The 23,189-nt window shown below is 47.0% G+C and overlaps 1 protein-coding gene across 1 annotated transcript in view; it reads right to left on the reverse strand.

The window, feature by feature from the left end:
• The window catches only part of LOC142583408 (cell adhesion molecule Dscam1-like), a 680,687-nt gene that overhangs the window by 481,077 nt on the left and 176,421 nt on the right, over window positions 1-23,189 (reverse strand). Inside the window, exons 21-22 of the mRNA XM_075693861.1 lie at window positions 22,534-22,667; window positions 22,294-22,447 (exon numbers count right to left, since the gene is read on the reverse strand). Of these exons, the coding sequence (XP_075549976.1) occupies window positions 22,294-22,447; window positions 22,534-22,667 (288 nt within the window). The remainder of the gene's footprint in view (window positions 1-22,293; window positions 22,448-22,533; window positions 22,668-23,189) is intronic.

Consider the following 23,189-nt stretch of genomic DNA (forward strand, 5'->3'; position numbering starts at 1 on the left):
TGTAGTATTCAACGTTTCGCGACTTCATGCATGAATTTGAGTCCGTAACCATTTTTTTAAACATCAAGAGCATGCGGCATATTTTCAGGTTCGAAGGATTCTACAAGCACAAGAAAATCATCTACAGACCTAAAAATTCGCATATAATTACCGGCCAAGTGTTCCACCACTTTCTTGTCAACATGGCTCAGAAACATATTACTTAGGACTGATGCTACTTTGGCACCTATAAACACACCACACATTTGGATGTATGTTTGGCCTTCCCTAAACGCGTACGTGGTGTTGAGGTAGAAAGACAGGAGTTCTAGAAAGGATCCAGTGTTAATTCCTGATTCGTTTTGAAATACACGCTCATCAGTTTCCTCCTCAATGCCTTCATGAACGTACTGCAGGAGCGTGTTACGCAGAAGGGAAAAGAACAAATCTACGTCTACGCTGAAACTGGGACATGCTCCGGGGTTATTATACATTAGGAACTTTACGATCCAATTTGAATTACGAACCATCCCGTACAAAAATGACTGTTGATTAACCATTGATATATTGTTGGGGAATTGTTGAAACAACGGACTTCAACTAATTTTCAAGAGCAATTCAGTTCACTCAAACCTTGCACAACAACATTACAATTGAGTGTTCTCAATAAACAATGTATTGGGTAATTTGTGTTGATTTTTCTAGTTGTTTTTTTGTTGTGTAGCACTTGAGTCCCGTACACAATAATTAGGACTCGCATATGAAGACATTTCAAAAATGTATTGCGAAGCGTTCCAATATCATTCCTGTCACTTTGCGGCAGGTAGGTTTTTCTTTCGCCTCGCTTTCATTAAAAGAAAATAATGTGTGACCGATGGGGTGGAATCGAACGTCGGCCGTCGAGCCCGGTACTCTAACCAGTAGGCCACGAGCGCGCATACTCCTCTCATTCGAAAGCCAGTAAGCTCTGAAATGCTTGACGCGTGCGCCGCGTGCCACTTCCTCGTGCTGTCGCTACAGCTGTGGCTTTGAAGCGCCTATTTCCGGGACCGTCCTACTTTCATAGCCGTTTTCGCTACGTAAAAACTCAAATGTTAGACTAGATTCATGACCGTCCAAGTTCATAACGATTTATTTCTTCGCCGGTGTACAGATGCCATTGTCGTTTTAACATACACTAGATGACATAGCCATTGGTACAATGCAAGATGAGCGCGTTTCGGGGAGCAGAAGAATGCGAAATTCACTTGCAAACACGGTGACTACGCGCATGTGGAGTTCCCCAAAAGTAGACACGGCGGCAGCGCGGCCGGGGATAAGACAGGCGCGGACACGCGACGCCGTTACCTTGGAGCAGCGGACGCGCTGTGGGAACCGTAGGATGCAAGCGCGCACATGCTGCAAACATACACTTGTGAGGTCTTCGAATTTCCTGCGACGTACCCTCTGTCTGTAAAGCAAATATAGTTTTTTTTTTATCCAATGTCCGAGGTACTAGAGATCAAAGAACAAACGCGCTTTGAGATCGCCCTGCGCAGCCGCTATAACCATTGACTTCAAAGTGCTTTGGATTCAGCAACAGCCGCAACAGTATCACAGCTAATCGCTGTATCTTCGGGTGCTCCCGACTCTCACCTTGCAAGAAGCACGCGATTTATCTGAGCCTCGCCGAACTGTCGTCCTCTCGTCTACCAGGCCTGCAGGTATCGTATGTTCAGTCAAACAGAAGAACACCAAAGGGAAATGAAAGAAATACAGGTACCGGACTCTTATCATACCTTACTTGTCACTTCGTCATCTGCGAAGGCGCTACAATCTATTTTAGAAGCGTTACTATTGTGAAATTAGCAAAATTAGCAGTGATTTTTATTTCTCAAGGTGGCGCTACAAACGTCAAGGAAGCATTCGGGCGTGTGTGTGTGTGTGTGTGTGTGTGTGTGTGTGTGTGTGTGTGTGTGTGTGTGTGTGTGTGTGTGTGTGTGTGTGTGTGTGTGTGTGTGCGCACGGACGCACGCGGTCACAACCATTGTAGCTTTGTTTTGCGCACACTTTTGCAACAGTAGACATGGTTACCGCTAGTATCGTAGTCGCCTTTTTCGGTCGTATTATTTATTATTTACGCTACAAATGAGGTTGTTCTTAAAAATTTATGAAGGTTAGTGGATGAGAAATTATTTCTAATTATTTAGCGGTTTTTCAGTCCCGTTATTTTCTGTTTGAAATGTTTTTTATAACTCAATACGATAGTGAAGCTGTGAACGGCCTTCGGACTCAGTTACTTGGATGCACCTTGCAGTTGTGCGGTGGTTCACACCTCGTGCTTTTTGATGAAAGTATTTTTTTTCTTTTCGGACATCATTGCGCACATTTTAGTGAAATGCTTTAACGACGATAAGTGGGACGTTTATCTGTTGAAGTCGTTGGCTCACCCAGCTACTAGTCTTCGAGTGATGTGCGAGCCTGGTTGTTTTAATGAGTTGCGCGGCAGAGGTCATGATGCCTGTTGGAGAGAAGGCACCCCGAAACAGTCGCAGCCGAACTTCTGCAGATAGGTAAGTAATCTCGTTTTCTTGAGCACGTAGCATGTTTTTCTATTTTGACATTGACAAGCGTGAGATGTTAAGCACACCGTTCACTTTCTTCAAGCAAACCGCATGCCCCGGAGCAAGAGCGCGCGATACTAACTCTCGCTGCCGCCGTCACTTCGTTTGAAACAATGGTAGGCGAAGAGGCAGCGTCGCCCCGCGTGCGTAAAACTGCATTGCTTCATTTGTTCCTGTCTAATAACGTTTCCTTAATTTGTATCAGGAAACACAATTGGAACGTAAGGATCGGCTTCTCTGCGCAGTGATAATTTTGTACAGTGGCCCGTAATCTTTCATGGGGGCTCACATGGGATGTCTAAGCGCTTGTTATCGCGTTTAGATACGTGAGAGGCGCGCTGCTTTTTAAGGTATTTAGGCAGGTACAACGAGCTTAGGAGAACCGCGACAAATAAGTGTGCAGCAGGTGTGCGGCTCTGCTACGCGTGTACCACACTCGTACCGGAAGGCAGTGTTGCACTTCACGCTTACGCATTTCGCAACTATGGCGGCCGCCGTGGCAATTCGGGGCTCTAGGTCGTGGATACGGTCCCTGCAGCGGCCGCATTCCAAAGGAGCGGAATGCATAAACGCCCATGCCATTTGCATTGTATGCACGTAAAAATTTCCAGGAAGTCAAAATTAATACGGAGTCCCCAACTACGACATGCCTCATAATCAGATCGTTGGTTTGGCACTTAGGACATCAGAATTATTTTTTTTAATCCGTAGTGGCTCATCGTATACCATACGGTTAGTGTGATCACCTTTTATGCCGTAGCGGTTAAGCGCGCCTCGATTTAGGTTGCGGCTAATGATGCGGCACGCCGCAAAATATATTTCGCCTCTTTGGGATTTGCGGAGAACGGCCGACCGATTAGTCACAGCGTCCGCGCGGTGGCTGTGCACGAATACATAGCGCAAATGAGCATAGGTGTGGTGACGACGTCACCAAAGAGCACAGCCGCCGACGGGCTCGCCTTATCGCCAAAACTACCGCAGTAAGCATCTTTATCTAGCGCGGCGGGTTGCCGTTGAAAGCGTACTGTGCAATTTTAATAGGCGATAACCGAAACATGCGACCGTTCTCGGCTGCCTCTTTCAGTTGGACCGATCCTAATGTGCGTTGCTTGCATAAGCGAAAGGAGCGCCAATCGGCGCGTTGTCGCCTCGAGCTAAGCGTCGCACTCGAGCACTATTTGCGCGGCGAAAAATGACGCGTGCATGAAGCTAGCTCCCTGCTACGCTACCGCGCAAAACGCGCAAGGGCGTGTACGCGACGTTCTGCACACAAATCGCGTGGGATGATCGGAGCCACACCGGAGCGGCTAGCTTCAAATAAGCGGTACATGTTCTTACTCGTACAGGCACGCTCCCGCTCGCATTGCTCTCGGCGTATCTTTAGGTCATTCCTTCTGCTGGACTTCTACCCAAAGAATCGATATCTCCTTGGTATCGGCTATGCACTGTCGCGTGGGTTCTGCGAGAGGGCCGGGAATATTTTTCCCGCTGTGAAACATCGCTGTGCGTGTTTTAGCTAACATTTACCGTAGCAACCCATTTCTTCCTTTTCTCGACGGCACTCGTAAAGAGTCGCAAATTTTTACTTGCCAGTGTAGTGTGTGGCAGATTCTTAATCCGCGTAATGTCATTTTCTGTCCGCATTCCTTTCTCACATGTTACGCATGCAGCAAATTCCCAGGTGCTAAAGTGTTCTACGTCAAGAACACCTTGGCGTCATGCAAGAGACACCCGGTGATATGTGGCTGATTCACTTGCAAGCTCGCATCTCTGTTGCAACTCTCCATCAAGTGTGATTTTCAACTATTTTTTGCGCTGCTCTGTGGTGTACTAGCTGCCGCATGGACGCTGTGAAGCCTTACTTTCGATTTGCTCTGGCGTTTAGTAGTAAAGGATGGGTTACCTTTTGAGGGGAGGCATTTACTTTTGTTTGTGAGAATGTTTACCAGCCTAACCAAGTGATGCGTGCGTACTGTAAACAGCAGCACGAACAGAGGCGGACGACGGACGACGAAATACAGGTAGGAGCACACAAGAGTGCAAGGTCAACTAAACGTCTACTTTTGATGACAGAGGTATTAAAGACACTGGTCAATTTGACAAAGGTAAAAAGCCGTGCATGCGTGGCAGAAACAGCCACGTGCGACAAGAAAATATGAAAAAGCCATGTCATGTAGAATAAACGTGCGTGACAAACCAGACCTATCGGACAAATCTTTCGAAAAAGTGAGAGATTTGTCCGATAAGTGATACTACCCAACGACAAATACTCTTTTGAGAACTGCAACTTTTTTCCACTAACCGCAACAGATAACTTGGTTATGCATTTGTTTCGTTTGTGATCGATAAATATTGCTCCTGGAACTCCTCTGGTGTTGAGGTATAGAGCAGAATAAACGATTGTTTCATCACAGAGACCAGAACACAAGAGGACTTGTGGAAGTATTCTTTATTGATCACGAAGAAAAATTCATAAGCAAGATTTCTGTGACCCTTAGTGGGAAAGAGTTGCTGCTGTACTTCTCGTTAATATCACTTACAGGACAAACCTTTCAGTTTTCAGGTTTTTGTTAGAGTTTGACGCACATGTTTATTCCACAGGACGTCTTACGATCCTTTTTTGTTGTGCTGGGCTGTTTCTGCTGCGCATCCATGGCTCTTTCTTTGTGAAGTTGGCCAGTGTGTTTAAAATATTAGTCTTCACGAATCAACTTCTAGTTGAGTCAGCGTTCATGTGTGTTCCTACCTTAATTCATCCTTCTCGTCTGTTTGGGTGGTTGTCAAATATAAATGTACACCGAATTGGCGAAGTGTCCATAGAATTGACACATGAAGTTATTTGCAATGTTTATTTCAGGAAGAACGCTATAGGGTCTCATCTTCTCTTTATTGTAACACTGATGTACATTCTCTAGTTCAACTTCAAGGAGTGCCTTGAGGAAGCCAATAAGAGTGATAACTTTGTGTGTAAGATTTATGAATTTCATCCATTCAAGGCATGACATGTCACATGCGTGTGTGTAGGTATGCAAGCATTCGTAGTTTTTAAACATACTAAGCTCTACTTTTCGGTTCTCATGACGCTGCTTTGTACTGTGCTGCATTCTCCAGGCGCACGAACCTTTTTTTATGCTGTAAGTACATGTGTTCTCTTTGTATATATTTGTGAAAAAATTGTCGTGAGCATAAGTATGCATGTATATCACTTGTAATTTTTTTTCAACACGGGTGCTGTATCTCCCTCCGTCTTTGTTACTGTTTTGTCCCAATTTTTATGCAACTTTATATATCGTATGCAATAAAATTCTGGTAGCATTTTAATAACATTTTACCTGCGCGATTTAGGTCATTCGTGTTTCGTATACGCATTCATTTGCGTTTTTCACTGTCTCACCAATCTGGCTGTCCAGTCATAGGAAGCTTTTCTCGTCCTTTATGACTATTTCTGGGGTACTTGATACCGCAAGTGCAGGTGACCATTTATTTGGCGGTTTGGAATTGTGTTAGACCTGTGTTACTACCAATATACTGTGCTCAATTATTATTTTTTCTGTTATCATTCAAGGTATTAGCCTTGCCTTATCTCATTATCCACTGAGGTATCACTTAGTTGCTCGGTGTTGTGAAAAAGGCCCCCAAAAGTGCTCTCATTAGCTTTGTGCCAGTCCAGAAAAATTAACTGAAAATGAGCTCACTGAATTCAGGAAATGCCACCAGCAAATTCTTCTGTCCCCTAAATTAACATAAGTAAATGGTGTATTGTTTGTTCTTCACTTGTGCCAGGGAGATAAGCTGCATTCAGTACACAAAAGCTTTACGAGTTTATCTCTGAAGAAATCAAACCTGGCTCGTCAGAAACATGATTCAGGTGTTGACCATGCCCGACAACTTTCTAAATGATGTGTTGTCAATTAATAGCTAAGTTGAGTGATGTTATTTTATAAAATAATTGGGAAACATGAAAATATTATAAAGGAGGTTTATTGGGGTTCGTAGCGACCGCCGGTTCTGCGATGCACCGAGCACAGTCCCCGAGCTCGAGCCTCTGCTGCGCGCTTGATGCTGCCGATGCTGCTGACTGACCGCACGTTCGTCATCTTCCTTAAATGGCCCCGCGGAAATAAAGGAGCCATCCTGGCGACTTAGTTTTCTGGAAGGACGGTAGAATTGTGATACGCCTTGAGACGCTGAACGTGAACGACTTCTCAGTTACGACATCGCATGTCGGACGGCGGCGTTAGCGGCTCAACCAGGTAATTAACGGGTGATGTTCTCTCAAGAACGCGGTATGGACCGTCGTACTGCGGAAGGAGTTTTGAAGCGAGCCCAGGCGTGCGGTGTGGCACTAACAACCAGACGAGAGCGCCCGGGAGAAAAGTGGGAGTCGAGTTCTGGGCATCGTGAACGGCTTTTTGGCGGTTCTGGTCGTCCGAGGTGAATCGGTGGGCAAGCTGGCGACATTCCTCTGCTTGTCTGGCGGCTTCCGAGATCGGCAGGCATTCAGATGGGTCCGGCCGGTAGGGCAGAATGGTGTCGATGGTGTGCGAAGGATGACGGCCGTAAAGAAGGTAAAAGGGTGAGAATCCGGTAATGGCCTCAGTCGCGGTGTTGTAGGCGTAGGTGACAAACGGAAGAACTAGGTCCCAATTAGAGGGATCAGGTGAGACATACATGGCGAGCATGTCAACAAGAGTTCGATTAAAGCGTTCCGTGGTACCGTTAGTCTGTGGGTAATAAGCAGTGCATTTACGATGAACAATAGCGCATTCAGCAAGCAGTTGTGCGATGACTTCAGATAAGAAGACGCGGCCTCTATCGCTTAAAAGTTCGCGAGGACCTCCATGACGAAGGAGAAAACGGCGAAGTAGGAAATTGGCGACGTCCTGCGCTGTAGCATTTGGTAGAGCAGCAGTCTCCGAATAACGGGTTAAGTGGTCTACCGCAACGATTATCCACCTGTTGCCGGTAGGAGTCAACGGAAGTGGCCCGTAGAGATCTATGCCCACGCGATCAAAGGGTCGAGATGGGCATTGTAAAGGCTGGAGTTCACCGGCGGAGTTGTGCGGTGGCGCTTTCCAGCGTTGGCACTCATGACAAGAGCGGACGAATTTTCGAACGAAATTATACATTCACCGCCAGTAATAGCGGTGTCGAAGTCTTTCGTAGGTCTTGAACACTCCCGCGTGGCCACACTGAGGGTCGACATGGAACGAGGAGCAGAGGTCTGATCGTAAGATTCTCGGAATGACGAGTAACCAGGTGCGTCCCTCTGGGGCATAGTTGCGTCGATATAGTAGCTGGTCGCGAATCGCAAAATGAGGAACTTGGCGCCGAACCGTACGTTACGCTGGAACTTTCGACGTATCCGAGAGAAGGTCGAGCAGAGATGCAGTCCAGGGATCATTACGCTGTGCAGCAGCGATAGTGTCAACGTCCAGAGAGGATAATCTGCACTCGTAGGGGGAGTCGTCACTGGCCTTCGGGGGAGCCGGCGATCGGTATAGCGGGTCAGCGTCGGAGTGCTTTCGCCCGGAACGGTACATCACGCGGATGTCGTATTCTTGGATTCGCAATTCCCAGCGGGCAAGGCGGCCCGATGGATCATCGAGCGTCGACAGCCAACATAGTACGCGGTGGTCGGTCACTACGTCAAAAGATCGGCTGTATAAATACGGGCGAAACTTGCCAAGCGCCCACACAAGGGCCAAACACTCCTTTTCTGTAACGCTGTAATTAGTCTCCGCCTTGGTTAACGTGCGACTTGCGTATGCGACGACGTATTCTGGGTGGCCAGGTTGACGCTGTGTCAACACAGCGCCAAGGCCTACACCTGGATTTCGGTTGGCGCTTGAGAGTCAAAATGGCGAAGAATGGGTGGCGTCATGAGAAGACGGCGCAAGGTTGTGAAGGCGTCGTCACACTCTGGAGACCATGATGAGAGATCTCTAGCGCCACCAAGGAGCTGCGTGAGAGGCGATATATTTGACGCAAAGTTTCGAACGAATCCGCGGAAGTAAGAGCAGAGGCCGATAAAACTGCGTAGCTTTTTCATAGTAGTAGGTTTTGGGAACGCAGTAACAGCACGTCGCTTCTCGGGATGCGGGCGAATGCCCTCCTTTGACACGACATGGCCAAATATTGTTAGCTGACGAACAGCGAATCGGCACTTCTTGAAATTAAGTTGCAACCCGGCGTTGGTCAAGCAAGTGAGTACGTGCTGGAGGCGGAGCGGGTGTGTTGGGAAATTAGGGGCGAACACCACAATGGTCGTCAAGATAGCAAAGACATATTTTCCATTTGAGGCCACGCAGAACATTATCCATCATTCTTTCGAACGTAGCAGGTGCGTTGCTAAGTCCGAAAGGCATGACAGTGAATTCATACAAGCCGTCTGGTGTAATAAAGGCAGTTTTCGGGCGATCGGCCTCTGGCATCGGAACCTGCCAGTAGCCTGACCGCAAATCCAGCGAAGAACTCGACTCCCTGCAAACAGTCCAGAGCATCATCGATGTGTGGTAATGGGTAGACGTCCTTCAGCGTGATCTTGTTCAACCGTCGAAAGTCAACACAGAAGCGGATGGAACCGTCTTTCTTTGTGACGAGGACCACGGGAGAGGCCCATGGGCTTTGGGAAGGTTGAATGACGCCTCGACGGAGCATGTCATCGACCTGGTCTGCAATGAGGCGCCGTTCCGTAGCGGACACGCGATATGGTCTTTGCCGCAGGGGTGAGTGAGTGCCAGTGTCGATGTAATGCTTGATTGTCGATGCACGTCCAAGATAGGTTCGCGCAGCGTCGAAAGAAAGGCGGAAGTGCTGAAGGATTGCGACAAGTTGAGATCGCTGCGAAGGCGTCAGATCTTCGGCGATGAATGGGCTGAACACACCAGTCGATGTTGAGTCGGGTACGGAGAGGGCACTCAGTTCATGGACGGCAGTAGAAGGCACTTCGTCGAGGACGGAGACAACTCGTGTTGAATCGACCGACTCGACGTAACCAAGGCATTCGCGGCGGAGCAGTGATAGCGGCGATGAAAGATGATTGTAAATGGGCATCGGGCTGACACCGGCGGCAAGGTCAAGAGCTGCAAAGGGCCAAGGAAGCACTTTTCGGGTAACAAAGTGATGAGAGAGCATGAAGAATACCGTCCCGTCGGATATGATACTACAGAAGACTGGTACGAATGCTGAAGAGCGCGGAGGAATACAAGTGTCTTCTTTCACGACAATTTTAGCGGCAGGATGAGCATCGACGGAGGCGAGGTCACCAAGGTGGTAAAGTTCAATCTCAGCCCGAGCGCAATTGTTGATAGCATTGTGGCGTGAGAGAAAATCCCATCCTAGAATAACGGCGTGGGAGCACGATGAAAGAACTATGAATTCAATCGTGTACAAAACGTCCTGTATGATCACACGGGCAGTACAAGCAGCGGTAGGGCGAATTGGTTGAGCACTCGCCGTTCGGAGCGAAAATCCAGGCAGAGACGTCATCACTTTACGAAGCCAACGGCAAAACCTGGCATCCATAACTGAAATAGCGGCACCGGTATCGACTAAGGCGACTGTAGCGCCATCTTCGATAAACACATCAATGACATTGGCAGGTAAAGGAGGAGGACTTCGGCATGTCGACACTTGCGCAGTTCTTGCCTCAGGAACTGCGTCGTCTAGTTTTCCTCTTCGTTAGAGACGGGTCGTCGACGCATAGGGGAAAGCGATCGACGACGTGGGGAGGGTGACCGGAGGCGTTCGAAGCGAAGACGGCGATCAGTCTGGGAGCGAGCTGGTGATGGGTCGAAGGGTTCGGAAGGCGCATTTCCATCAGGCGGCACATAGGGCGCTCGGCGATCGTCATCGAACGCCTGCGATCGGCGGCGGCAGAACCTTGCGACATGACCGGGATACCAACATGCGAAGCATATAGGGCGATTGTCCGGCGTACGCCACGGGCTAGCGACGGCCGCGGTGGTCTAGTGGACGGGAGGGGGAGGGTGGTGCATAGGCTGCTGGAAGTGACGCACGGCCACACTGCGAGGGGCCATTGCAGCAACCGTAGCATAAGTGACTGGTATAGTCACGACATCCTGCTGGTGAACAGCCGGCAACGCTTCCGCGACCTCTTCATGGATCACGTTACGGATATGAGACGGCAAAGTTCTGGCAGACTCCTGAGTGACGGACACCAGAGATAGCTGTCGTGCGACATCTTCGCGGACGAAATCCTTGATTTGCGTTATCAGGGAGGCTTGTTCTGGGCTGGTGGTAAGGCTGCAGAGTGATGCCGCATTTGGTGTGGGATGTCGCCTTGTCAGAGCTCGCTGCTTACGCAATTCATCATAGCTCTGGCACAAGCTCATGACGTCGCCAACAGTGCGCGGCTCCTTGGCCAGAAGCATTTGGAACGCGTCATCGTCGATTCCCTTCATGACGTGCTTGATCTTTTCCGCTTCCGTCATGGCAGCGTTCACGCGCCTGCACAAATCGAGAACGTCTTCTACATAGCTGGTGAATGTCTCATCAGTGTCCTGTGCGCGTGTACGCAACCGCTGCTCGGCTCGGAGTTTCCTGACGGTGGTTCGGTCAAATACTTCTGTAAACGACGTCTTGAGTGCCGACCACGTTGGTATATCTCTTTCATGATTTCTGAACCAGAGACTGGCCACGCCCGCGAGGTAGAATGATACGTAAGCCAGCTTGTCCGAGTCATTGCATTTTTTGTGAACGCTCACCCGTTCGTAGGACGACAGCCACTCTTCAACGTCGTTGTCGTTGGTTCCGCTGAAGATCGGAGGCTCCCGCTGGCGAACGGTGCCAGCACAAGGGACGGCTGGCGATGGAATATTCTGCTGGTCGGCGTCCGGCATGGCAGAGGGTAGTGTCCGAGAACGGAGTTCCAGGATGGTAGAGTGGAGCGTTATCCCGCACGGCTCCACCACTTATAAAGGTGGTTTATTGGGGTTCGTAGCGACCGCTGGTTCTACGATGCACCGAGCACAGTTCCCGAGCTCGAGCCTCTGCTGCGCGCTTGATACTGCCGATGCTGCTGACTGCGCGCACGTTCGTCATCTTCCTTACAATATATACATCTCGAAGAGAAAAAGCTCAGGCAAGTCTACTTTGGTACTTCATTAAATTTCTATCGCCGTGAAAAACGTGTGCTAAAGCTTGTACAAATTTACGTGAAGTCATTTGTTTCAAGTCGTATTTTGCCTTATCACAGTCAGCCGTAGCTCTTCCTGTGATGTGTTAGTATGCGAAACATTTTAATGTATCATATTCAAATGTCTTGTGTATTCACACGCAAGCAGCTTCAAGTGTTCATGTGTTCAAAGTTGGTTGCTAGAAAGGTAAGCTTAAGCCCTGCCTTTTGAGTCGCTTTGCCTTCTAGTCATAAACTTAAGCCGAAAGTGAAGACCACAATGGTCGTTTTGATTGAATTCATATGTATAGGTTTTTTCAGATGTATTTACAGAGCTAGAGTGCTGTAGCTACTAGCCTATGTCTCCAGGTTCGATGTAGTGGTGCCTTATGTACTATAATAATGTTTCATGTGCACGCATGTTTAGTGTAAATAAAGGTACTTCAAATTGATCAGTCTCTCCTTTGCTTTTGTTTGTGTTTGGGAAAGTTATGAGCAGGCACCGGGGCAAACAGCAAAGCAATTTCAATGTATGAATAAAAATCCACTACTCCAACGAAACGTCAATCGTATTTCAATGGCGACTTCTGAAATCTCAATGCCATCTCAACTGGGCCACAATGCACTTTTTAGTGCTGTGGCAATAATAACTCAACAACAGGTCAACAGAACTACCACAACCTCAGTTCAACGCAGAATCAATGGTAACCCAACCACCATTCAAGAAAACGAACACAACGGGCCGTCTAAGCACGATGGACTTTCAATGGTAACTTAACAATTATTCAACATTGAGATACCCAATGGTGTTTCATTTAAATTTCAGTGGCGAATATTCAATAGCCCTCAACACTCAACCCAACAATTCTCCAACAAACTCTCAATAATTCCTCAATAAAAAAATCAACATTGACCAACAATATTTCAATGCCTTCTCAATAATTTTTTTCTACGGGCAGGGATGCTTCGCCCACGTTAAGCACCGCTGTTGTTTCAGTAGGTAGAAATAACTATCTGCCAAATGTGGTGGTCGGCCACAATTGCCTCGAAGTAGACTTCGGGTTTGGGCGTCTTGGCCACGAAGAAGAATTTCAAGAACGAGTAGCTCGGCGTGTTTACCTTCTTTGCTAGCGTTTCAAGATTGAACTCTAAGAGCAGAGCTACTGTCTCCTCATTGCAACGAGTCGGGTTGTTTTTAACCGGCCCAAAATTCTTGGCAACTGTATTGCGGGCCTTTTCAGCATAAAGTTCTTCAAACAAGACTGCGAAGAGCCCGTCATTGTCCGACTGCACCGCTCGTAAACGTTTATCGCATAAATAGTTAACCAGAGAGCGAAACCGATTACTCTGTCCCTTAGGCAGCCCGCTAGATGCTACAGCATCCACTCATTCAGAAACACAGGCTGATCTGTCAACTTCTAGGGCATTTGAAGACACAATGCGAGCAAAAGCAAGTTTTTCAACAGTCTTCATACCGGTTTCTAGAAAGAACTTTGGTCCCAAGTGAAGGGTCGACTCCTGTTGAGGATCCACGGTGACGTCTCCAAGGACCAAAAGCTTTCCTTCTGCCGGCCGTCACTTGGTAGTTTTGGGAAGCGAATGACGGACGATATTTTAAAGGAATTATCTTTTGCGGTTTGTAGTCTTACACCCCTCGCGAAAGATGAGCTGTTTCTGGCGTTGGTCACTGACGCCGCACTTTGTCCTCAGGATGTCCTTGAACAGTCTCGCCTGGCGCCGCCATTCGCTCTTGAGAATGTTGCAGATTCTTTCGGTGTGTCCCTCTCACGGGCGCAGGAATCCCCAAAGGGCTTGCAGATCCGTAGGACACGTTCCGTGACGGCACTGCCAAGATGCAGTGCGAGTTCGGCAGATGCAAACGCCGGTGAGCGGAGACAGAAGAGCTGGGTCTGACAAGTGAATGTTTTGACACATAAAAAAGCCCGCGTGCTAGAAACAACTACTTGTTTAAGACGGGTGAATAACGATGTTAATCTCACCCGCGGCCACGAAGCAATGTTTTGGGAATGACAAGTGCCTTTATTCACATCGAGCATGCGCGCACGCTTGATGCAAGGCTTCAAAAAGGCATCGTGTTTTTTCCTATAAATGCAGGTGGAAGTCACCGCCGTCTGTCTTCCATCCTCTATTCTGTTGTCCGGTGTGCGTCTTTAGCGCTGTTTTTAAACATGATCAATGAGTGCATTTGGGGCGCCACATGGGAAATGACCGCCATGGGAGTGGCCCAAGCATCACTTTTTTCTTTGTGCTCACGGGGGTTTCGACGGGAATTTAGGGCGCAGGCTCATTTCCCAAGCATATCACCCCTAACGAAAGCCGAACGCCAGGCCGGGATATACACCTGTGTCCATTTGAGTGGTCTAATATAGGCAGCGGACACGGCGAACGACGCGGATAAAGCGACACGGGACAAAGCGTTTAGGTACAACAAGGTTTAATGATAGGCGATGTAAATATGTACACAAGCCAAGGGGCATGCCGATGCATGAAATCTCAAAGCTACTGAAAAACTAATAAAGGCACAATCCTGTAATAAGACGACGTAAGAAAAGCTAGAAAATGAAACTAAGGTGACAGTAGACTGAGTTTACAAGTTACCGGCCCCAAACACCGCCGCCGCGCGCGCTTCAAAAAACGCAAGCTCATTGCTGTGTCGTTTCTGCTGTACGCTGCCTATCCGCAGTCATGGATTACCAACACTTCCACTCGCGTATCCTTTAACACTACGAATGGTACCAAAAACAATAGCAAGCATTACAATACACATTAAAATTATTGTACAAGTCATGCAATGGTATCGGGATTAGCCCACCAAGTGACAACCTTTAATTACTCTATACTTGGGATCAGCCCAGCTCACTCAGTCAGGAAGACATCCATGCATAAAGGGAGGGGTATGGCAAATAGAGGGCGTTCGATTAATCTTTCTCACATAGATAGCTCATACATATAATCTTTCTTAAATTGGATGCTTTGTTGCTCAAAGTGAAGTTACTTATGGGCATAATGTCAGCATTTCGATCCTATTTATGCTCAACGAAAGTTGCTTTGTTCAGTGTCACTTTTTATATTGTTTCGCTTCTGATTCTAAGCTCACTTGTTTTATAGCTGCTATAGGTATTGCTGGACCTGGAGAAGAAGTGCAAACAGACCATGCTATGTTGCTGATCTGTGCTGATCTCCACATCCAAGTTGGTCCTGCGACAGTTGGGCACTATTGTGCCTTGCTTCATTGACAAGGTGATATAATATGGTGAGCTTGTACTTCAATATCGGTATTGAAAATTATGTTAAGGAAAAAAGACAAGGATTGGTCTTTATGATAGATAGGCTCATGTTCTTTCTTTAAGGTGTTCTTTTGACACTGTTCTGCATGGACATATTTTTAGATAATTATAACTCCTTTATTGCAAAGTGCCATGGCGCTAGTTTATGCGTTAAACTAACACTCTTTCACCAAAAAAAGCCTTATTTAGCACACAATTCACAAGGAAAGAAAGGAGGCAACATGACAGACTGCTACTAACAGTTCAGTATTATTGCTCGCACAGTGATATTGTGGAAAAGGTGAAAGGGGGAGAATAGATCTGAATACATGCTGTTCGCACAGAAACGAAAAGGATGCATCACATGGTGAGCGTGACACTTGTTTTACAATGATAAGAAGCAGTCTCACTGTCTAGTAATTCTCTGCTTGGGGAGCTAGTGCTAGGTTCCTCGTCATACATATAAGAAAAGCCTCAGATATCTCCCCAGCCCTTTTGTCTTTATATTTTGTCACGATCAAGCAGCTTTCAAACATAGGTGCATGTGCGCCGAGAGCAGTGCACTACCACTGCTAACTGACCCACGCATCAAGTTTGCTTGGTCACGCTGCCAGTCATTTATACATTGGCCGGTTTATCCGATGTAGCCTCTACTGCACGAAATGGTATGTGATAGACACTGCACCTGTGTACTGTACGTGCTTTGTTACATGATTTTTTTCAGAGATAGTGATGCAGGCCTTTTCATTATTTACATGCCTACACAACAAACCAAGCATTATCTGTGCTTAGAAAGAATTGTAGGAAAATCCAGCATGCGGCAACTGTTCTCGGCACGAAACAAACTTGATTCGTTGGTTTTCGTTCATTCGTGCGATCACACTAAGGCAGACAAGCTTGTAGGCTGTGCTTCTGCAATTTGTACAGCACACTGACAGCACTGATGTGGGCCTCATCTGTGGGCTGACTGATGGCACCTTCTACGGCGCAGACCACTTGTGTTGGGCGAGGCACCAATGTTGACGTTTGTTCCCTTGTGCAAAACAGCAGTCCTAGGTTTTGAGTAGTTGTAGGAAGACAAGGTAAACATAACTTCCATGGCTTGAGTGGGCTCATTTCTCTTGGGGCATCTAGCTTTCTTTCTTGCAACTGTGCAGAGGTGCTTCCCTAGAGTCGGCGTGAAAATGGCATAGAGTTGTGCATTCGGGAACTCCTGAACAATGATCTGCTGTAGTTAGGGCTTTGCGAAAATGCACTGTCTACCAATTGGTAGAAGGTGCATTATTCAGCCACTGATTTCCTGTTGGCATGCTTGCACTCGTGCTGTCAGTAATTTCTTGGCATGCCGAATTATCTAGAGGCCCCACGCTGATGATGCTACTGATGTCTTCATGTGCAGACTTTTCAGGATGAGGTTTTTTGCTTTGCAAATGTTGTTGAAAAGTAGATGGTGCTTACAGGTAGCTATTCTAGATATTAGTGAAATGAATTGGCCCATCTTGCTTCGTCAAACATCGTCACGCCGACATCAGTTGCACAAACAAAAACCTGGCCTACTCGCAGCGTCGTGCACGAAGAAATAAACAAATCAGCTGCTGGATTGTCTTGACATGGCACACTAAGCTGAGACCGGAACTGCTGTAGCTACAAACCAGGCAGAAACGATGGATGGTGAGCAGGGATTTGCAGTAGCGCCACTTCGTGGGGCAGCAAGGAGGCTCCGTTCAAAACAAAAATGGCGTTCAGCAAGTAGAACCATGCAACGGTCAGAGTCGGTGCATGGTGCTCTCGATCAAGTTGGCTCAAGGAGTGTCCGAAAAATCAGATGAGAGGTTGCAAGGCGTCCGAACTTTCGGAAGTTGTTATACATTATGGTCCATGGGGAGAATGGCGGTGCCGTGAAGCAGACCGAGTAATCATGTCCGAATTTTCGGAGTCCTGAAAGTCAGTCGGTGACTGTACCTATACCTATGTGTCTATGTATACCTAGGTGCAACAGTATTTGCTATGATCTGTGCAAGAATTGCTGTTGCCCGTAGATGCCCAACATGTCGGGTGTCAAATTGTAAAATACCTTGCAAAAGTGATCTACAGAAAAATACCGCTTCTGCTATATTTCGCTTTTGCAAGAAATTTTGCGGCTGCTGGCACCTACCTTAAAAGGCTTTATATGGTCTTCGCATGGCCAGGGCATTCTACTTTTGTGAGTTTGCTTATCTCAAAATTTACCCCGGTTTTTATAACTTCAAGTTGGCAGTGCGAGTTCGGCAGATGCAAACGCCGGTGAGCGGAGACAGAAGAGCTGGGTCTGACAAGTGAATGTTTTGACACATAAAAAAGCCCGCGTGCTAGAAACAACTACTTGTTTAAGACGGGTGAATAACGGTGTTAATCTCACCCGCGGCCACGAAGCAATGTTTTGGGAATGACAAGTGCCTTTATTCACATCGAGCATGCGCGCACGCTTGATGCAAGGCTTCAAAAAGGCATCGTGTTTTTTCCTATAAATGCAGGTGGAAGTCACCGCCGTGTGTCTTCCATCCTCTATTCTGTTGTCCGGTGTGCGTCTTTAGCGCTGTTTTTAAACATGATCAATGAGTGCATTTGGGGCGCCACATGGGAAATGACCGCCATGGGAGTGGCCCAAGCATCACTTTTTTCTTTGTGCTCACGGGGGTTTCGACGGGAATTTAGGGCGCAGGCTCATTTCCCAAGCATATCACCCCTAACGAAAGCCGAACGCCAGGCCGGGATATACACCTGTGTCCATTTGAGTGGTCTAATATAGGCAGCGGACACGGCGAACGACGCGGATAAAGCGACACGGGACAAAGCGTTTAGGTACAACAAGGTTTAATGATAGGCGATGTAAATATGTACACAAGCCAAGGGGCATGCCGATGCATGAAATCTCAAAGCTACTGAAAAACTAATAAAGGCACAATCCTGTAATAAGACGACGTAAGAAAAGCTAGAAAATGAAACTAAGGTGACAGTAGACTGAGTTTACAAGTTACCGGCCCCAAACCCCGCCGCCGCGCGCGCTTCAAAAAACGCAAGCTCATTGCTGTGTCGTTTCTGCTGTACGCTGCCTATCCGCAGTCATGGATTACCAACATTTCCACTCGCGTATCCTTTAACACTACGAATGGTACCAAAAACAATAGCAAGCATTGCAAACGCATCTTTGGCTACAAGGCATACATGCAGAATAGCTTCAGAGTAAGCGAGACTTGTTTATTTTAAAAGAACAGGAGAAATAGCGCCAAGTCGCTTCTTTACTCAAAGATAAAATGTGATGCTTCCAGAGGACAGTTGTACCCTACCCGCCAGCGAAAGGTGACGTGCAACGCGTAATATTTCTTTAATAGTCCGCCCTTCAGGTAAAGCACCTTCAATGGGACCTTGAAGTGTTCTAAGCAAACAAATAAATAAATAAGTAAATAAATAGACAGAGAGAGAGAAAGGTTTAACGATACGGAATGCAGAGAGCTCGGTCCGAGGTACTTTCCTCTAGCCAACTGCTCTGCGTTGGGGGAAGGGAAGAGGGGAATAAAGAGGGAAATAAAGAGGGAAGAAAAAGGCCCATGATGGCTGACGATGAGGAGGAAAGATGTCAGTTTGGACTATTTAAAGCGTACAGTCCCCGCCCGTGCTTTTTAATAAGTCAAGTAAGGCCTGGGTGGCCTTCAAAGTGGATTTAATGTCTTGCCAAAGGCCTCAAATAACGTCCTCTGGCCGCGGCGGGCTGCCGAGGCGCGTAAGGACACTGTAGAACTTTTGACGCTCTTCCACGTACTGAGGGCAGTCTGTAGATCTATAGTGTCTTTCACATTGCTCAGCTCAGAGTCTGGGGACTCGGTGCGTCGCATGAGGTGCACGTACCCACGCGTAAATGCCACCCCAGCTTAAGTCTGCGCAGGAGACTGGCACACCTGCGTTGAATTTTGGATGGGGCCCTAACTTTCGTCCAATCTTTGGAGTCGTCAATGGCGATTATCCGGATTGTCCCATTGCTTTTCTGTCTCTGTTCGGATGACACTTCAGAGAAGGCAGTTGGCATGAGCTCTTGAAAAAGGAATCGCGAGCAGTGGCTCTGGTCCATCAAGCGACTTCACTTCAGCATGAGCCAGTTCACTGCTGTGTACACCACAGTGACTGGCAACCCAGTGAGATGTAATGTGGTCGCCGTCCTCCTCCGCTACCGTGCATAGTTCGCAGTCTGAAGAGTCAATACTCCGTAAGATTTTTCTTTCATTACGACTATAAGCATCTGCAGAGCTGATTTCGCATCACTAAAGAGTGTCAATACTTGAGGAGCCTGTCGCAAAATATAATGCACGGCTTCTCTCATTGCCACTAGTTCCGTGGATGTTGGTGTCCTTTTGTTTCGCAAACGAGCTTGTCAAATGACTTGATGCGCAGGCACGACGATAGCCGCACCTGACACATACGAGGAGGCCGATGCGTCTGTATATACTTTGATCGATGAGCCATTTTTTTACATATATGCAAGCGTTAGATCTCAGGCCCGCAGTAGGCATTCGTGATTTTATAGAAATTCCTGGAATTTAGAGATGTATCTCTATTTTGGCCGTTATCTATGAGAGCATGCGTGGAAGGTCAGCTGGGGCAAAGAATGATGTTATGGCAGATACTTGGCATTTATTGACTATAAAAAAATTTGAGTCCGGCTGTATTTCGGGAAGTGTCAATAAGGGGTGGCCTCAGTGACGGCACAGCAGTCCCAGGAATAGTCGCAGAGGTTCGCATCGCAGAAAGCCACGTATAGGGGTGACAACAGGTTTCTCAGATGTACCATAAACTGAGATGCAACGTCGAACAACTAGACATGTTCTCAGCATCTGTGCTTGAGCTCTTAACAGTTCATACAAACATCACGGGCTCATACCTGAAAGAGCTGAAAGGCTATACTGAATGTAGCCAATGTAGAAAGCCTGGCACAGCCGGAATAGCGACTGCTCAGATGGGCCCCACTTATATCGGCCAGAAAGCTAAAAACTTGAGCAAGTCCACCTAATTTCGTCTGCAACATCACCAAATGCTTCGACCATGAAACACTGCGATGAATGACAACGTCCAGGTATCTAAGCTGGGTCGAATATCGAATGAAATTGCCTTTGATAATAATCGAATACCGACACATAAGCTTTCGTGTGTCTATATCGCAGCGCACTTATCTGTGGCCAGTTGAGGTCTTTAGCGATTGCATGTGCTGAGAAGCTAAGAAAACAGCTCGCTGCAATCTTGCACAAAGTTGCGGTCGCGTGACTCCGGACGCCCATATCCATGTGTCTTCGGTGTAGGTACTGGTGCGCACTGCATCAGGAATTATTTCCGCAAGGCCAATAAGAGTAACATTGAAAAGGGTCGGGCTGAGCACTCATCATTGAGGCACTCCGCGGTCAACAACGTGCCATCTCGTTTCGCCATCATTCGTGGACATGAAGAATGTGCGACCTTCCAGGTAGTTCACACTCCACATGTAGAGACGGCCGCCGATGTCGAAATTAATGCGGGGATCAAGAATGGTTTCGTGCCATACATTGTCATAGGCTCTTTTCATACCAAGAAAAACTGCTCCTACAAGTCGGCGCCTCCTTTTTCGCGTTCGATCGTGGACACGAGATTAATGACCAAGTCTATAGTAGATCGCTCATTTCTAAATCCGATCATAATTTGAGGATATAGCTCATTATTTTCCATGAACCACTCTAATCTAGTTGGCACCATCCGTTCCATCACTCTACCGACACAGTTATGGTCGTAGCGCATGGTCGATATGGCCCAAGCCCATGGTCTATAAGATGACAGTTCATAAGGCGCTTTTCCTGGTTTTAGGAGGGCCACCAAACGGCTGGTTTCGCACTGCTTCTGAATTGTACTGGACAACCAGGCTGCGTTATAGTAAGACAGCAGGACTTTCCAATCTGCCACGCCAAGGTGGCGCAGAGCAGTATAAGAAATACCGTCAGGTTCGGGTGCAGAGGATCGTCTCGCAGCAGCAAGTGCAGCGTCCAATTATGGCATCGTGAAAGGAAGGTCAAGACGAGCATCTTTAGGAGTTGGTGCGAGTCGATCAAATGTGACACATATTAAAATATGCGTATTCGTAACTGTCTTACACAATTCTTCGGCGACCTGCGCTTCCGTCACAGATAAGTGAAGTGCTAGAGCACAGAAGGAATGTTTTTGCTGAGGAGGAGCACGAAGATTTCGCACTATCTGCCAGATTCTCGAAAGAGGCTTTCAAGGATTGAGCGACGAAATAAATAAATAAGTTGATGTGCAAGTAGAATGACTATTTACATTATGCCATGTTAACAAGGCCAGAACAATAAAAAGAAACATAATTGGAACCTTTCTGGTACAAATGAATATAGCTCACTATATTTCAGGAATCTGCCTGCGCCTTCATGCGGATTTTACGGAATGGACATTAGCCACGTGTTTCATTGATTAGAGTTACCAACGCGACCTCTTGACTATATTTGCAACTTCCGAGCTTTTGTCGTTTTCATACATTGTAATGTTCTTTCAAATACAAATTCGTTGTATCGTGCGCACTGTGCATGCGAACTTTTAGTATACGCAACAAGCCTAGGCCGAGAGCTTTTCACTGATAATCAGCAAATGTGAAAAAGCGCTGGCTTCATGCTGACAAGAATGGTGATGTTGCAAGTGGTGCCATTTACGTATTTGGCTAAAACAGCGCACTTTCCTACTCTAAGCCATAGGAAAGAAACAATTTATGATAACTTAAAGAGAAGCTCATCACTTGTTGAAGACAGATCAGGAGGCCCTGAACATGCACCTATAAAGGGAGATATCATAAGGAAGAAGAAGCAAGTGCTTGCAACGGTAAAGCTAGGGAAACGTTGTAGCATGTTCTATTATAATATGAAGACATCTGCCCAGCGGTCGATTTAGGCACCACTGGCCTCCTTGAAGCCCTTGATTCAAGCGAGATCAGGGGGAATGTAAACATGTCAGAAATAGAGATTTGATGAAGGCGATTGAAAGATTGGTGCAAGAAAAGTAGAGAAACAACAAAACACGGAGACGTAGAAAAAGAAAGTTCGCAAAAGGGGATCAGAAAATTTGGTTCTGGGAATTCATCGTGTTTTTTTTTCTCCTTTTCTTCTTCTCTTTTTAACCTAGGTAGGACTTTAGGCAGTATAATAGTAAGATCTCGGTGGCGCTACCAACTGCCCCGTTCCAAAGGGGACGCTTATAACATCCATCCATCCATCGATCCACTTACCTTGATCGCTAGTAGTCTGAGCAACTATCTTGCTGGGTGGACCCTCGCCGACTCGCGAAGACGCCGTGACCCAGACTTCAACCCTGGTGTTTCGAGGAACCAGGGTCAGGTTGTACTCCAGTTTGCTCGTAGGCACTAGTTTTACCGTCGCATTCTGATGGACATGACAAAGAGAGAACAGAAGTTCAGCAGCAAGAACGCCAGCAGCGAGCGTTAGTCTTTGAAGAAGATTCAACGAACCTGTTTGTCCAGTGTCTTGGCATAAATAGAGTACATGGTAATAAGGCCATTGCGGTGAACAGGCGGTTTCCACGCCACCAGCAGCGACGTAGCAGAAACAATCAATACTTTCAAGTCTTCTGGGGCGTCCGGAACTGGAACAGAGAACAACGAAAACAGTATAAGAGAAGAAAATTACTGATGCGCCCTCGTAAGTTGCGTGACTGAAATTAGGAATCAGTTGAGAAGGTTCTCGTTTTACTACAAAAAACATAAGAATGAAGCGACACAAGCATGCCTTCTCTCATTTTCTTCGTGAAGGCTTGAATCCTAATGAGCACATGTTTGGTTTCTAAAAAAATGACTCATTCGCACAGGCGTAGTAGCGTCTGCCTTATGACATATCCTGTAAACTGCGTATTTGGCTGGCACATTCAAGGCATGATGACAAAAGAACACGCGTTTCCTTACGAACTCCCCTGTCCCACTATGGAAAATTATGAGACAAATAAATGTGAAAGTTCCACAGGAGTGTGACTTTACCCCACTCGAGAAAATGTGCTTGGTACACTATATTTTATGGCCATGGGGGATACTTTCACATGCTGCAACCTTATGTGTCACTAGGTCTTCAGAGTCCCTTCCTTGCTTGTTTCGGTAGCACAGCTCAGAGTTGG

Source organism: Dermacentor variabilis, chromosome 5, assembly GCF_050947875.1.
Source record: "Dermacentor variabilis isolate Ectoservices chromosome 5, ASM5094787v1, whole genome shotgun sequence".
In the NCBI taxonomy this organism is placed as follows: domain Eukaryota; kingdom Metazoa; phylum Arthropoda; class Arachnida; order Ixodida; family Ixodidae; genus Dermacentor; species Dermacentor variabilis.